The sequence below is a fragment of the Perca fluviatilis genome, chromosome 20, assembly GCF_010015445.1.
Source record: "Perca fluviatilis chromosome 20, GENO_Pfluv_1.0, whole genome shotgun sequence".
NCBI lineage: Eukaryota > Metazoa > Chordata > Actinopteri > Perciformes > Percidae > Perca > Perca fluviatilis.
Genome location: NC_053131.1, coordinates 19,091,253 through 19,108,755, shown reverse-complemented (window position 1 = coordinate 19,108,755; position 17,503 = coordinate 19,091,253). Strand labels below are relative to the sequence as shown.

Sequence of the window (17,503 nt, the reverse complement as noted above, 5' to 3'; positions counted from 1 at the left end):
TCCCTATAAATAAATCTCATATCAGCTTATACATGGTAGTGTTTGGACCCCAACCCTGACAGAGTCCTACATTATTACCAACATATAAAATTTACACATATATATACACACACACACACATACATATATATACACACACACATACATATATATATACACACACACATATATATATATACATACACACTATATATATATATATATATATATATATATATATATATATATATATATATATATATATATATATGTATATGTGTGAGTGTGTGTGTGTGTGTGTGTGTGTGTGTGTGTGTGTGTGTGTGTGTGTGTGGGTTAAGCTATTATGAGGTTCAGGATTGTCCATATCAAACATCATTTGATTTTACAGCAGATATATAGGAATTAAGAAGATTAAAATGTGGTATTTGATTTGACATGTTCTTTGACATTGAAAAGTCATAGAGGACTTCAGCGCTGTGTGCGTTACCTCTTTCTGCTCCACCTGTAGCGCCGACTTGAGGACCTCTCGTAACTGAGTCAGCTGTTTCCTCTCCTCATCCTGCACCTGCTTAATCTGTCGTAACGGTAAATTTGAGAAAACAGGAGAGGAAGAACAAAGAAGAAACATGTGATGATATATGATATAAATGCCAGAGTCAAGTGAAGGAAAGAAAGCAGCTGGTTTTCTCACCGTGTGCAGATCTGTGGCCAGTTTTTCTATGGATGGTTTCAGGTTGTCCACAGCTTTCAGACCATCCTGAAAGAAACTGAACAGGTAGCACATGAATTCAAACATAGCACAGACACATTAGCAACACAGAACAGCCACAAAATGGGTCTGCATTTACATGTATAAACTGAGGTGTTCAGGTCAACCTGAACACATTTCCCATATAGGATTAGTTTGTCTTACTTGCACTGTGCGTGGAAGTACTTGATGAGGTTCTGCAGCAGGTCCACCCCTTTCTTGATTTTGATCTCATTGACTTTAAGGAGATACTGTAAACATATTGAATACACATTTAGTCAGACAGGGTGAGGCCAGGTTCAGTCAGAGGGCTCCATCTAAAACATATACATCCCTTTCATCTCATATCCAGACACTTTAAAGTAAATGTGTTCATCTTTTAAGTAAAGCTTCATTAAAAAAAAACATCAAAAGGAGGTACAGACCAAACAAACATACTAAATGTAATCTAAGACCTAGCCAGTAAAAAAAAGTCAATTTTCCAAACCTCAACTACGCGTCAGAAGCACTAAAGTGTGTGCTGCCAATTTCTGAAAGCTGGCGTGTCATTTTTAATAATATATGGTGCACATGTCATTATGAATTACTTGTTCAGTAAACATAGCAAACACCCAATCATCAAGTCGGACTAACCTCACACATCTGCAACTGGAAGAATCTCCTCTCCTTCTCCATCTCCTCAGCGATTTCTGCCCCACTGATTTCAGTCCTTATCATCCCGTGCTGCCTCGCGTGCTCCTTCTTCTCCTTCTCTATCTTGGTGCTGGCAAGAAGTGACATCACAGGGGTCAAAGAGCATACAGCACATCGATGACAACCCCATAAACGTAGGGGAAAAAAAAAAAGTGTGGTATTGTATAAAACCAGCCCTATTGCTGTCCGGCAGATAACAGGGTGGCGTTGTTGGGGAAGTTTGCTTCCTGAGAAGACTATGGGTTACTACTAATTAAATGATCATGGGTTAGAGATGGTTAGTTTTAGCTATAAGGTTAGAAATGACTGGGATTTGGAGGGTTTATGGTGCAACAGTAACGTCAGTGTGTCTGTGTAGGTTCATCTAAGCCATCCAGGTAGTGAGCTGTCTTCAAACTTTAAAATGAAGGTGTGCAATACGTCCTGTCGAGCTAAACACAATGTTTTCCGTTGCTTTCCCTACCAGACAACAGAACTAAAGCCAGAGCAAACAGTCATCACCTATTTTATAATATTGCATTTCCAGATGTAACGCACTGAGAACACAATTTTCACATCTGGCTAATTGCACTGAACTAGTTGGGAAAAAAAAAAAGATATGCATTGTTTGAACTTCTGAAATCAGAATTGTCGAGGGGAGTTAAACTGCACTAAGCTCATCAGTGCTTTTGGAGGGTGTCAAAAAACACTTGTTTCTTGTTGTTTCTCACTGATGATGACAATTGGAACCAATTATTATTATTATTTTTTTTTTTTTTTTTTTAAAAGGGAGGGCATGAGCAAATGGGATTGTTAGCTCAAGAGTTTGACCGCTGTTGCATTCCTGCTTCTGGTAAAACCTTTCATACACCAGGTTATCCGACAGTCAGTATTCAGGGCTGATTTTTCACAAAGACCATAAATTCTGCATACAGTACACACACACACACACACACACACACACACACACACACACACACACACACACACACACACACACACACACACACACACACACACACACACACACACACACACACACACACACACACACACACACACACACACACACACACACACACACACACACACACACACACACGGCACCAGAACATGCAACAGGGCATTCTTTTCCATATGCTGTTTTTCTGACAGCATATTCCCTACAAAAAGGATGCAGCAGTTTGGCTCACTCTCGGAGAGACAGGACAAGGGTGTTGGTGTATACACAAGCCATTTGAGAGCTGTTCAGCCTGGTTCATGTGCATCAAGACAGACACTTCACTACCTTGTGTTCAACTGTGTTATCAGTTCAACCTGCAGCTAGGCTCAGTACAATATATGAAAAAAAGAAATAAATACAAAAAGGCCATTCCACAACTCAACTTTAAAGAGGGAAGCTCAAAGTGGTGGGGCTGCATGAGCCGTCTTTTAAAAACATATTGTTATAACATAAACCTACCAACTAGTCTTAAAGGAATACTTTGACGTTTTTGGGTAATACACATATTTGCTTTCTTGCCAAGAGTTAGATGAGAAGAACAACTTGTTGTCTTTAAAATTAGTTTTTTGTATGGAGGAAACAAACAAGATATAACACGTTAATAAGTGAGCTTTAGATCTGTTGGTGGGTGGATTTTGTTAACTTTTGACAGAGCCAGGCTAACTGTTGCCCCCTTAATTCAGTCTTTATGCTAAGCTTAGCTAACCGTCTCCTGGCTGTAGCTAAATATTTAACAAACAAATGCGAGCGGTAACTATCTACCTACCTACCTCTATCTAACTTTTCAGTCAGAAAGCGAAAAAAGACTATTTTGGCTAACCACTTTCTCCAACTTAATGAGAGTAAGACGGAAGTCATGTTGTTTGGCCCCCCAAATTCAGTTGACGAACTTTTGAAAAATCTGGGGACTTTAGCCTCAAGTGTGCGCCCTTTTGCCAAAAATCTTGGTTTCATCTTTGACCCAGCATTAAAATTTGACAAACAAATTAGTTTGTCTTGTATTGACTGCTGCAATTCCTTGTATTCTGGGATTTGCCAATCATCTTTATCACGCCTGCAGCTTGTCCAGAGTGCGGCTGCTATATAGTTGACTGGTACCAGAAGGTGGGATCATATCTCCCCGATACTGGCTTCTCTTCACTGGTTACCGGTCAAATATAGGATTGATTTTAAGGTAATGTTACTTGTTTTAAGGCATTAGAAGGATTGGCCCCTTTATGCATTGCTGATCTCCTTACCCTATAATCACTCGTCCAGGAACCTAAGATCGTCTATCAGTGCCTTTTAGCTATTCCACAGTCTCGGATGAAAACAAAGGGTGATCGTGCCTTCTACGTTGTGGCCCCGAGACTCTGGAACAAACTTCCAATTCATATTAGGTCCTCCTCTACTGCAGAGATCTTTAAGTCTCATCTTAAAGCACATTTTTATTCTTTGGCTTTCTATGATTTAGTTTAGGGACATTTGTATAGAAGTGTGTTGTTTGTGTGATGTTCATTGTGTCTATATTTTTATGGTCTTCTTTTGTTTTTATAACATAATATAACTTTGTACAGCACTTTGTTCAGCCTAGGTTGGTTTTAAATGTGCTCTATAAATAAATTGACTTGACTATTTTCCAAAATGTCAAACTATTCCTTTAACTTTCCTTATCAGCTGCTCTCTTTATATTAAGATTCATGATGTTGCACCACTCTAATATTGCTGTTGCACAACATCTAGTTTCATTTGAAATGTGCACAAATGCTGTGTCATATGGTGCTGTGAACCAATGCTAACTTTGATTTGAGGTGTGTTTGTTTAATGACATCAACTGTGAGTCGTGGTGGGAGGAGACAGTTAGCAGTTTTGTTTCTCTTTATGCCATTTCCAAAAAAATAAAGCAGGTTTTGTTTTTACCAAGGTAATCTTTGCGCTGGCTTTGTCTTTGTACTGGCAAAACATGCCATTTTGCCAGTGCGAACGAGCCAAATTTAATTTCATTAAGAGTACACTGCTGGCCTTTGTCAGCACATGAATCTTCAGCCCTGACAGCATTACAGCATCATCAGGGCTGCGACTAATAGAGAGACACATGTTAGCCAGGCTGTTTGGCCGCCAGCCAAACTAACAGTTGTTCAACTGATGATCGGGCTGAGAATCGAGTCACTTTCAGTTCCGTCAGTTCAGGAAGTATTCACCATTTAGCAAATAAAGACAGAAGACACTGGAGTATTAGAAGATATGTTCTGCATTCACATTTACACATGATTTGTCCAATTTTAGTAATTACAAACACTCCTGAATTAACAGCATTCAAAGTGACTCCCGACCTGGAGACTGAAAACAGAAGGCAAACTCAGGTGTCGGATGCAAAGAGCTTGCAAACCAAATAAGGGAATCACAAATCAATAGTGTGTTACGACCAAATAATGCATCTCTTTGTGTCTGTAAATATAAAAACAGCAGGCAGCAGAGAGATCAGAGGCGGTCAAAGGTTAATTGAAAAGGAAGAGCGGCAAGATATGTTAAGGTGTTTGTGTGGTTTTCTATTCAGGCAGAAAACTGGACTCTATTAATGGCCTCTGTTCACCATCAATAGAGTCAAATCATAAGAATAAGTTGGGACGGTCAGGAACAGTCACATAGCATCGGGCTGAACTCTCAACGTCAGTACAAAGCCCGTACTGTCTGATTGAAATGGTTTGGAGAGTAGATGTATTACCCTTTCAGTAAAGAATGTCCTTTGCAGCTTGTAAAATATATGAAAGTGCTATAAAAAGTCATGTGTTCTTTGCATGCACAGTCACAATGGTGTGTCAGTGGAAATGGTGCCTCAGTGTGGAGGTGGAAGGGTGATGGTGAGGGATGGAGGTTAGAGGGGGAGAGTGGTTAGTCAAGACAAGTCAGACAGAGACAAGACACATACTGCACATTTCATTTTAACATACTAACTGACACGTGGGTGGCTTTAAATTGCCAAGTTAAGACTTGTTTGAACTGCTGAGCTGATAAATTCAAACTTATGATGGCTGCGCAAGCACAGGATTGTAAGCCCTGGGTCAGAAGATTGCAAAATTTTAACAGATTCACAAACTATAACTAACTCACTAAACTAACAAATTATGGAAAATGAATTAAAAGATGTTTAGGATACACATTAGGTTTCTTACACTTTTGTTTCGTAGTCTTTCCAAGCTTTGTCAAAAGGCTTTTTGAGATCCTGTGAAAAACAAGCAGAAAGTTTAAATTGTAAACAATAGTCAGAAATATAGTGCTGAAATGATTTGTTCATTGATTGGTTAATCAACAGAACATTTTTGATATGGCAGAAAGCTCTAGAACGGCTCCTAAATGTACCTTGTTGTGATGTTGTTTCAACTTTCAATCTATTCCAATCTTCAAGAAAAAAAAAAACATTTGCTTGTTCTAGCTTCAAAAATGTGATGTTTTGCTGCTTTTCTCTGTTTTATATTATTGTGAAGTGAATACCTGGATATTTTAAGGTGTCACTTTGTTTTCTGGGAATTTTTGACAGGAATCTGTCATTTTTGTTGACATTTTATAGACCAAACGGTTATAGGAATACCTCCAACATAAGGCTGTTCACTGGAATTTAAACACACACACCATTATAGCAACCAGGAATCACAAAGATGTCGCAATCATGATCACTGTCACATGTTTAGAAAAATACTTTCCTTTCTCAACCATTAATGAGCAAAACTACTGTATGTGTGAGTGGGTTCACAGGTGTGTGTTTCATCACGATGTGTGTCAGTAAGCTGAATCATCCTCCTCACGGATGCAAAGCAGCCCACAGCTGTCTCAGCAGGGAGCTTGGCGAGGTTTCTGTTAATGTGCATGGGTTTTGGGGAAGGCAGGAGCATGGTGAAATTATTTTTGGCATTCGTAACGCAATCCCTCTGGTCACAACGACAACAGGCATCGCTGATTTGTCATTGTCATGGGTGTGCTTTCAACAGCTGCTTGAGCAACATTCTTGATTAAAACATCCCTAACACTGCAGTGCCTATTAAACAGTGATTATGACAAACAAAAGCCGACATTACTGGGTGCGATCGGCCGGGTCATTCCCTAAAAAATACAATTTATCAAATGAATTGTTGCCCGATCCCAGAGCCAGAACACCAGGAAGAAGCAGCACTCTTATCTGCTTACTGTGCATTTCTGTTCATACATGTGAAAAGCACAAATATTTCTGTTTGGCTGGACAGACAGCTTATGGCTTTAGTGCATTGTTAGAGCTCCAGAGAGGAGCATGATCCCACTGTTGACCTCCACTTCAACAGCAGAGGAGTGGCAGGCTCAACCTGTGAGCCCACAGGATCACAGTCCGCTTCACTGAGCCAAGCCAAGTAGCACTCAGCCATTCAGTCAATCAGCTTAAGGGCAGAAACCACCAAGGGAAAGAGAGCATAAAAGACTATAAAAATACAAAAGCAGAAAACCATAGTGAAAGAATGAGCCAGTGAAGAAAAAAAGCCAAAGCAAAAGAGGAAATATCCAAAAGAATGTACTATAGGTCAAGAGAGAGCCAGAAAGAAAAGAGAGGGTGAGCGGAAGGAAATGTCAGAGCCAGAGAGAGGAGAAAATGGTAACAATGGCTAAAAATATCAGAATCAGGCATCGCTGGGCAGGGAATGGCTGAGCAGAATAGGCCAAGGCACGGGGCAAATCACTCCCTGAGAGAGCAGCGAGCTCTTAGTGCCCTGATTCCCTGTCTGGCAGAATCCAAAGGATGGAGGAGGAATGTCATGGGCCACTATTCCCAAATGTATCACCTCTTCCTACCTCCAACCACACATGTCCAGGAATAGCAGTAACTTCCTCACACGATTTCCCACTGCAGTAATGAATGTACAACCTGGTCAGCAGCAACGAAGGTAGACTTTACTTTGGATCTGTAGTGGTTTTGGATGTGTACACTTAAAAAGGGTCAGTTCACCCAAATAATAAAAACAAATCTCTCACTTAACTCTGGTGGTATCTAATAGTTTAGGTTTTACTTGGTTTTTGATTTGACATGTTTAAATTACTTGATTTGTCTGACAAACAGTCCAAATCAAACAAGTTCAAGTTTAAATAGAAAAAAGTTCAATTTAATATCACAGAAAACTAAAATCGGCAAATACCCACAGAATCAAGCTGGAACCAAAGAATCTATGTCATTTCTGTTTGAAAAATGACTAACAATTATTAAAATCGTTGCAGATCAACTCTCTGCCAATTAACAAAAAAATAATAATTGGCTAAATATTTCCTAGCTATTGCTCTGGATAATCTACAGACCACAGGGAGTACTTCTGTGTAGAAAGTAGCAAGCAACCAGGACACTATATTGTTTCTGCAAAGTTCTGCATGTTATCATTAAAAAATGTAAATGTCCTTTTTCATGGTACAAACTACCTCCGCCATATAAGGAGTGGAGGCAGAAAACTTAAAGACAGATATCTCAAAACTAATAAAAACCAAAATCTGCATGACTATATAGCAAAAGAAGCTAGTGGGGAAGTGTACTTTTGTTAACTGACCCTTTAATCCACTACTTCTGCTGTTTGTATACCCTCTGTTCAGTAACTTTAAAAACTACTGATGCTGCTGATGTTTGAGTTGATAGAGTGTGCAAACTAATGAGAAATGCGCCTCGTTTAGTATTCGCTCTTTTCTAAAATCTAAGCATGCGTGGGTGTTTGGGGTGTTCACGACCCACTGAACCACAATGAGAAGGGTGCAGGAGCCCCTCACACTCCTTACTTACATAAACACACAATAGATCTACAGCAACTATCCAGACACTGTAACTGAATAGTGATAAGCTGATATGACATGACTCATGGTGGGTTAGAAACACAGACTGGCCAATGAGAGGGCCGGCTGTAGGCATGACATCATGCCAGCGTCCACTCTGAAAGTCCGCTCTTAGCAGAAAGGTCTTGTGGACTCAGCACTTTTCGTTTTCCACTGCCTGGAGTGTTAGGGGTGTGTTCATCTTCAGTAAAAACACTACTGGTTCTTCCAGGTGACCCACCCCAGCCTTTTATGTTGGTGCTGGACTAAGTGAGCTGTATCCTGAACAAAGACTACTTCAGTTAAATATTTCTGACAAAGGCTTTTTACAGTTATCCTGCTTATGAAATGCCAATTGCCCACTGTGGTGAAATGGCCATGGAGGTAGATGAGGTGGAAAATCTTTGAGCAGCAGTGACAGGTTGCTAGGTGGTAGCCCTCTAATCACAGAGCCATTAGCGGCCGTCTCCCTCGGGGTTAGTTCATCGCACTCATTGCCAGACAGCAAGACAGCACTGGCAGAATATTAACAAGCTCCGAGGGACCAACGGCCACCAAGAAGCCATTAAGTCCGGAGTTAAATCAAATGAAAGGACTGGTGGCTATTATAGCTGCCACACAGCTGCAGTAATTGTGGAGCATTTTAAGATACCAGATTGATCTTTTAGGGATATTTTATTTATACACTTTCTTCAGAGAGATGCTCCTGTTTCCCTGGCCGTTTTGTTCCTTAAAAGTACAGTACAGGCCAAAAGTTTGGACACACCTTCTCATTCAATGTGTTTCTTTATTTTCATGACTATTTACATTGTAGATTCTCACTGAAGGCATCAAAACTATGAATGAACACATATGGAATTATGTACTGAACAAAAAAGTGTGAAATAACTGAAAACATGTCTTATATTTTAGATTCTTCAAAGTAGTCACCCTTTGCCTTTTTTGATAACACTGCAAACCCTTGGTGTTCTCTCAATGAGCTTCATGAGGTAGTCACCTGAAATGGTTTTCACTTCACAGGTGTGCTTTGTCAGGGTTAATTAGTGAATTTTTTTCCCTTATTAATAAAAAAGCAAAAGGTGGCTACTTTGAAGAATCTAAAATATATAATATAATATAATATACAATTTTGGCAACTTCAAATTCACTGACTATACTGTTTTTGTCACATGAAGCATGTAGAGGCTGTGCCCCTTTCATTACCCCTATACGATGTTATTAGATCAACTTGAAGTTGTTAATATATATGCAGACGTATTTTGTCCTATATGTCATAAACAAATCTTGTTTTTATTTGTGGATCATGAAAAACACAACACTAAATTTCTCTCCATAGACTTCTCTGATCTTTTAAATACATCCCTCATCATCTCTAATAACATCCATAACCAACCCATTACTTCATCCTACTCTCCTTCCTTTTCTCCCTGCAGTCTAAACAGCCTTTCATGCAGGTCTGGACTTCTTCCTGCTTTCACTTCTCCTAACAGGTACTTTCCCTGGGAGAGGACAGGAGTAAAGAAGCAGAATAATGACAGAGGAGGAGGAAGACGAAGGGGAAGGGAGGGACAAGTGAACAGCCTGGGGCTGTGGAGGTGAGCAACAGGTTGGGCGGGGGGTGGAGCCTTGAACAAAGACGAGAAATAATCAATCATTTCATCTACTTTCCTTCCTCTGACACTTGAGGCTTATTTTCTGAGGTTTACTGACATTACAACAGTGGTGACATTTATATAAGAGTGTGTATCCTGAGGTATAAAATAACCAGCAGCTCATTAGCCCCAATGTCATTGGGGTAATGAGAATCATCATAGGGGTAATGAGCAATAAGTGGGTAAGTATTACAGATGTGACTGGCTGCCACAGCCTGAGGGAGAGGGTGGGCGGCGGGGACAGAGTGAAGGAGACAGAGAGTGAGAGAGTGGAGTTAAGAGAGAGAGATGAAAGGAAATCATGGAAGAGAAAAGCAGATAGATGCTGAAAAGGAAACACTGCACTTGAGAGACGCACAAAAGAGCAAGAGAAAAAAAAGAACAGCAGAGGTCGAGACAAAGCCAAGCGGCCAAGGGTCATGGGGACAAGTGCCGTTTCTACAGCAACAAGACTCATTAGAGAGCTGGCTTAATCGCATCATACCTCGGTGAAAACCGCAGCAAATCATGTGACTGGAGAGTGAAAGGTCACAGACCGCCGCGGACAGTAACAAGTGATGATTGCATTACAGAGCTGCACACTGTTAACGAGAGTCTGTCTGGGTTGGGTCCGGTTGGTGGACGCACACGACTGACTGGCTGACTGACTAAGGGGTTGTGTGTCAGTATACATAGGGCTGCGTATTGAACCTCAAATTTATTTTGTGTATTTTTATATACAATACATGCCCGCTGCAGTTCTTATAGTGTGTCCCCCCTGCGGCAACCCCCGCCGCAGCCTAAACGCACTATTCAAAATGAATGGAAAGACCTGCGTTTTTGCCAAACCGTCGGACGGCTGACACAGGCTGTCTGAACACGGCCTAAATCAAAATGTTGTCAGTTTTAGGGGGACCTTGGTGGCCTATGGGTTTAAAGGCACCATGAACTGCTAAGCCCCGGTTTGAGTCTGGGTAAGAAAATTGTTGCATGTCATTCCCCATCTTTCTCTCCCCTCATTTCCTGTGATCTTCCTACAATCAGATCTCTAATGAAGGAATAAAATACCAATAATACAATACAATTTTAGGCCATTTGTGAGACAAAGATTTTGTACACCTACCTGACAACATTTAAGAACTCTGGACTCTTGTTAAAAAAAAAAATATATATTTTGTTTGGCATTGGTACCAAAACTATCCAAATATTTCAAACAAAACTAAGTCATGAGAAGGGCAAGTCTTTCTAAGATAATTCAGATTTGGGTTTTGTACTGGGTAACTGGTTAGTCAACTTCAAACAATCAGTTCAACACTTCAACAATCTGTTTTCATTTAGTTTCTCGAATACCTCTGTACCTGGCGAGGGGCCAATTTGTGTTTGTGAAGTTTTACAAAGGCTGCGACATATCGCGAAAGACACTCCCAGATTTTTTGTGTTAGTTGACAGAAAATATCAGTAGAAAACTGCACTTTAAAATGTAACTGTAATTCTTTTCTTTTTAAATGGTGCCTTTTATGTTCAATTCAATGTTCAAATTGTTTAATAAAAAGTAATGTTGGAAATGATTTCCTTCCGTTTGTTTTAAATTAAACAAGCAACTTGAGTACACTGTAATATCGGTGTATTTATCGCAAGTAATCTCGTTATCGCGATATTCAGCAACATTATCGCATATTGCATATTTTCTTCATATCGTGCAGCCCTACTGTGTATCTAGTCTCTTCTCAACTTTTATATTTTTATGAAAACAGAAAGAAGCCTGAGACATATCAGAGAAGCTTGTTATTAACCTTATTAGCAAGACAGCATGACATCAAGGATGGCACTGATTGTCAAGGTAGCTTTGAACCACTTTAAACCAGCAGATTCAATTTTACACATGATTAAACTTATAAAACTTCTTGTGGTCACTGATGATTCAGCACAAGGCTAAGCTCTATTCATCTACTCGTATAACACTTCCTGTGCGGTAGCAGAGTAACACAAGACAATGCAGTTTTGTTGCCTTACCCCTTTGACTCCTTTCAGGTCTCCTTTCAGCAGGCTGTCCAGAGGAAAGGTGATGATGTTGTTCATGTTTTGGAACTGGAGGAGGGTGAGGAAAAGACAGATAAGAGTTGAAAGGTTGCATCAGAGGATTTAAACCTGCAGGAGACTAAAAGTCAGGGGCGCCTGACACCACAGAGATATAATCCTTTTACTGTATTGTTTGAGTGTTTGCTACACGAAAAGAGCGACAGAACGACAAATGGACAGAACGACAAATGGAGCCTCTCAGGCAAAAGTGCATGCAAGTTTTCTTCTCATTATAAGAGGCTGAACGAGCTAAATGAGGCACAAAATTACTAGGAAATACCCATTTCTAAAGCAATGGGGGACAATGGGTTAATTATACTTTGCCAAGTCTCTCTTATGTCCCAACGTTGGCACATCAGCAACATTTGCACCATTTTTCAAATCGCTAATAAATTGAATTTTCACACCATTAAAAATATAAAACAATCCATTATGAGCCAATTTACTCCCCTGTCTGTAAGTTACTGAGAGCCTCTGTGTGTAATGCTGCACATGTAATCTAGAAAGCAAGAGCTTGCTAAAGCTTTGAGAGATTACATCTTCACGTCCAGGTCAGGCGGCAGCTCATATTTCTTTAATATACTGTGTTGCGATAACACTAATATAAAAATCCTCCTGGTCTCAGTGTGAGTCGATTCAGTGTCCAGGCGGAAGCGACATACCTTACATGATGGGGTCAGATTTTTCTAATAACGCTTTGGCCTTAATACAAAGCTGGCTTTAACAGATCAGGTTGAATTAGATCCAGGAGATATTTGGTGTTGCAGTGGCTCTTTGGCCATCTCAATGGAAAAACTTGAGCTACCTCCCTGAGGGCTTGACGTTCCAGCTGGTTTCAGTATGTGCTTGATGTGTGTGTGTGTGTGTGTGTGTGTGTGTGTGTGTGTGTGTGTGTGTGTGTGTGTGTGTGTGTGTGTGTGTGTGTGTGTGTGTGTGTGTGTGTGTGTGTTAGAGAACACAGACAGTGACTCAAGGGGATAGAGACAATTAGGGGATGGAAATCTTTCTTTGTCCACACACACACACACACACACACAGTAGACTCACCAGATTTTTGAAAAGCGCAGTGAGCTCCTTGGTGAAGACGGAGAATTTGAGGAAAGCTGAACCCAGATCAGGATCATCTGTATAATCATTTTTCCAACACTCTCACACACACACACGACACACACACACACACACACACACACACACACACACACACACACACACACACACACACACACACACACACACACACACACACACACACACACACACACACACACGTCAGCTTTGACAGGTTGTAGGAATAAAACTAAGGGCTTTTACTCTCTGATCAAAAATCTGTGAAAGAAGATCCACTTTTCCGGTTGGTCAATCCACCCATTACAGTTCAAAGTTTTCCCAGGTGGTATGAGCTGCCCACCACTGATTGGGCCATTTGTCTCTACTTTTCCCAACTTTCTCCCACTACATTGCAACATGCTGCTCTGCTGAATTAGTGCAAAGCAAAAACACAATGTGATCGATCAATGCACCGCCTGCTGAGCTGAATCAGACAGATCATCTTGTCAATGTAATTATTATGATGAACCTTTAAACAGTCACCTAATTACATACATGGCCTTTGCTTTGAGATGATTTCCCTGAAGGTTTGCATATTATATTGCAGAGGTAAGGCCTCAACTATAAAACACAGCGGTTTTCTCATGTTTCCAGGTTAAAGCAATAGCCCCTCCAAATATCTGAGCACATCCCTGCCTAGATGATTCCACTTAATTCACTTCACGACAGACTAGTCAGCTGATGAACAGCTAATGCCATTGGGACAGCGGTGGAGCGAGGGATGGAGCACTGGGGACTGTTGCTATGAGAACACTCACTAGGAGACGTGAAGGAGAGAGAGGGAGGGACTCGAGGGAAAAAAAAAAAAGAGAACAGGGGTGTGTAAAAATATGAGGATGCACACTAAAAGACACATACTGCCACATCATGACTCAGCTTTTCGTCTGACACGCACGCACACACACAAACACACACATGAACGTACACACACACACACAAGGCAGGTTTATAGATGAAGCTGGATAAGCTCATGTCTCTGCTGCAGAGATATCCATCATGTTATTAAAAAGGGGAAAGCTGAAAGCCTCTGAGTCACTACCTGCTGATCTCCTCACATCAGACAAATCTAATTTAATCCACTGCTGAGCTACATGATAAAGCTCATGAGACACAAGTGGTAGTTTTGAACAGCTAGTACAAAGTACATAAGATAGTGTTTTTTTCTCAATACAACTAGACAACGAACCCAAAGTAAACCTTTAAACAAACCAAGTGCATTTAACTAACTGATTAATCATTAAATGAAAAAACCACAAAGCTCAAGGCGACATCAGCAAATTGCTCATTCAGCCCAACCAACAGTCAAAAACAAAATTCACAATAATCTAAAACAGAGAGAAACAACAAATCCTCCTCACATTTGAAGTTTTACTGCAATGACTTAAATAATTATTCAATGATTAAAATTTGCTGCCAACTAACTTTTTGTAGATCAAATCTAAAAATGTACGTTACCATGAGCATTTAATGCAATTCATACAGATGTTATGACCCAATATTTGTTTTGACAGTAGAGACTTATTTCTTTTCTCCAAATGATGGAGCCATTTAATTTATTTGCATTTATGACCCAAAATTGAAATAGCACAAAACATACCCTCTTTTCATTCAGTATAGTAAAAACTAGAGCTGAAACGCTCAACAATTATCAACAACTTAATCTGCAACTATTTTGCTCATTGATGATTAAAAATAGCTTCTGGTTCAAAGCAGTGAAACAGAGATATAATAAACTTCAATCATGTGTCAGACACCGAGCCTTACCACACACCCGCAGTCTACTGTTTACACATCAGCTCCAGCTGTTTGGCTGTGGCTCTGCCAGGCTCTGAGCTGACAGGGCGGTGGCCCGCTGTTGTTTTTGAAGTGGCACGAGAGCTCGGCTATTCAGCGCCGACAAACAGGCCAGACCGCCCAAACCCCCCTGGGCTGCTTAGTGAGTACATGTGTATTGGTTGTAACGTGACCTAACACATTACACATGCAGTCTACTGTGTAGTGCAGCTTTGAACCTCAAATGACTACATCACACACTGAGCTAGTTTATGAGTAACATGGCAGAGAAAGGACACAAAAGAAGTGAGTGAGACACGAGGGCAGAGGCAGCCTTTTCTTTAGTTTACACTGTATACAAAACCTGCTAATTGAGTGCCGCTCTACATGTTGCCTAAACATTTCCAATCCATAAACCTGGTGTTCAGGGGCTTTCTTAAAGAAACATGGGATTTGCATGGTTTCAAGAGAGTCACTCTAAAAAGTAGACCCTCTTATGAAACATTTTGTTAACATTTTGTTAATGTTAAAGCGTAACTCTCGCCAAACTGCAACCTAGGGTCTTTTTGTGAATGTACCAGAGTCAAACTTTCGTTTAAAAAGGATATTTAGGATGGAAGCGCCACTTTTAAGATTTACCGTATTTTCATTTTTCCGTCTTTTGAATGGAAGTGATAGGGGCACTTATGCTAGCCTCAAAATAGCGGTTTTTAAAACACTAAGAAGGCTCGAGACAACATGAAACTTTAATCGAAGTATGACCAGGGGCTCTACACCTTAACGAAAGTATTGACAACATTGTTTGTGTACCCAGAGTTTACTAAAAAGACAACTCACCGTATTTCTTGTTGATTCCAAAGGTCAATGACAAAACAATAAATTATCCGTGAATGGAACTAAGCTTTAGGAGTTTTCCGTCTTTACTCTCCTCCCTGTTACGTTGCATTCGGAAATCAACTGTTTTTGACTGATAAAATGGCTGCGGCTGGAAACAACAAGAGCTACGGTGAGTTGGTCAAAACCTTTTTTTAGTAAACTCTGGGTACACAATGTTGTCAATGCTTTCGTTAAGGTGTAGAGCCCCTGGTGATACTTCGAGCAAAGTTTCATGTTGTCTCGAGCCTTCTTAGTGTTTTAAAAATAGCTATTTTGAGGCTAGCATAAGTGCCCCTATCACTCCCATTCAATATGGGAAATCGGCGCTTCCGTCCTAAATATGCTTTTAAACAAAAGTTTGACTTGGGTACATTCACAAAAAGACCCTAGGTTGCATTTTGGCGAGAGTTACGCTTTACATGTCCTTTTATTTACACTGAACATCGTTCAATGTAGCATTTTGATGCTGAAATGACCTAGATCAGTGGGTCCAGATCTTTTTAGCTTGTGACCCCTCTACTTGGGACCCCTGGTCATCAGTACAATAAAAAGAGTTAAGATTAGAGGAAACAAGAATAAGCATCATTTTGTGTAGCAGAAATGTGTTTTCAGAATTTCAGAATCAGAATCAGCTTTATTTGCCAGGTATGAGGACACATACCAGGAATTTTGCTTTGGATTATACAATGCTCACAATGTGCTTACTCATACAAAACAAACAACAAAAACAAACTTTTATAACAACCTGCTGAACTACATCTAGAAAACTCTATTAGCATAAAACAGACAATTTATATTACAAATGTTATTTATCAATTTAAATTTTTTGGTTTGGTTGGTCTTTCCAGAGTGCCTTGCTTTGGTACTTTCTGACTTTTCGTATTAACGATAAACTTAAAAGAAAAATGCTGGGTGTTCAACTGCATTGGTTTTACACAATTTGGCTAAACAAATTACTGTTTCAAGGAAATGCTTGAAAAAAGGTAGTGTGTGTGTGTGTGTGTGTGTGTGTGTGTGTGTGTGTGTGTGTGTGTGTGTGTGTGTGTGTGTGTGTCAGAGAGAGATAGAAAAAAAGGATCCCTGTTGCTTGACCTCAGGAAACGATGATCTTGTGTTTACTGGAGGACAGAGGCCATGACGTGGTTGAACACACACACACACACACACACACACACACACACACACACACACACACACACACACACACACACACACACACACACACACACACACACACACACACACACACACACGGCCTGCTAATACCCAGTTGTGTACAACATCCTTTACTGTATCTTCCCTCTCAAACACACACAGAAAAAAATACATAATATATTAGTTTCCATGAGTCTGCTGAGAATTATCTGACATCCCTAAGAGACACACACACACACACACACACACACACACACACAACTTTAATCACCAGACTGCAGACTGGCCTCTGCTTCCTCTCCCGGTCTCTCCCACACTCATTCCCTCACACTCAGCTCCATCGGGCCTGGTGGACTGACGCTCACTAACACAATGTACAGCCGACCTTAGATCAATTCCATATCTCTCTACAGACTCTATGAAAACAACACTGGACTCCATGTCCACTACGGCCACCGGCACTGAGATAAGAGAGTGTGGCTAACTTTACAGAAGACAAAGGAGACTTTGTCCTTTATTTCAGTGTCTCATTGGGTATTTTTCCTCAGACATCCATCCAGTTTAATTACATTAAAGCTTGTGGAAGTCTCATTGTCATTGCTTGCATGGCAGCCATGACAGAAATGTACAGTATGTGTATGTGTGCAGCAGCGACTTAAAAGACATGGCCAGCCCAGACGCCATCGA

General features: G+C 40.4%; 1 protein-coding gene across 1 annotated transcript in view; it reads right to left on the bottom strand.

Moving 5' to 3' along the window:
* The window catches only part of LOC120548925 (arf-GAP with SH3 domain, ANK repeat and PH domain-containing protein 2-like), a 36,864-nt gene extending 19,707 nt beyond the window's left edge, over window positions 1-17,157 (bottom strand). Inside the window, exons 1-8 of the mRNA XM_039785431.1 lie at window positions 17,146-17,157; window positions 12,953-13,051; window positions 11,840-11,914; window positions 5,558-5,607; window positions 1,364-1,493; window positions 896-981; window positions 674-749; window positions 470-556 (exon numbers count right to left, since the gene is read on the bottom strand). Of these exons, the coding sequence (XP_039641365.1) occupies window positions 470-556; window positions 674-749; window positions 896-981; window positions 1,364-1,493; window positions 5,558-5,607; window positions 11,840-11,914; window positions 12,953-13,051; window positions 17,146-17,157 (615 nt within the window). The remainder of the gene's footprint in view (window positions 1-469; window positions 557-673; window positions 750-895; window positions 982-1,363; window positions 1,494-5,557; window positions 5,608-11,839; window positions 11,915-12,952; window positions 13,052-17,145) is intronic.
* Window positions 17,158-17,503: the final 346 nt, after the last annotated feature.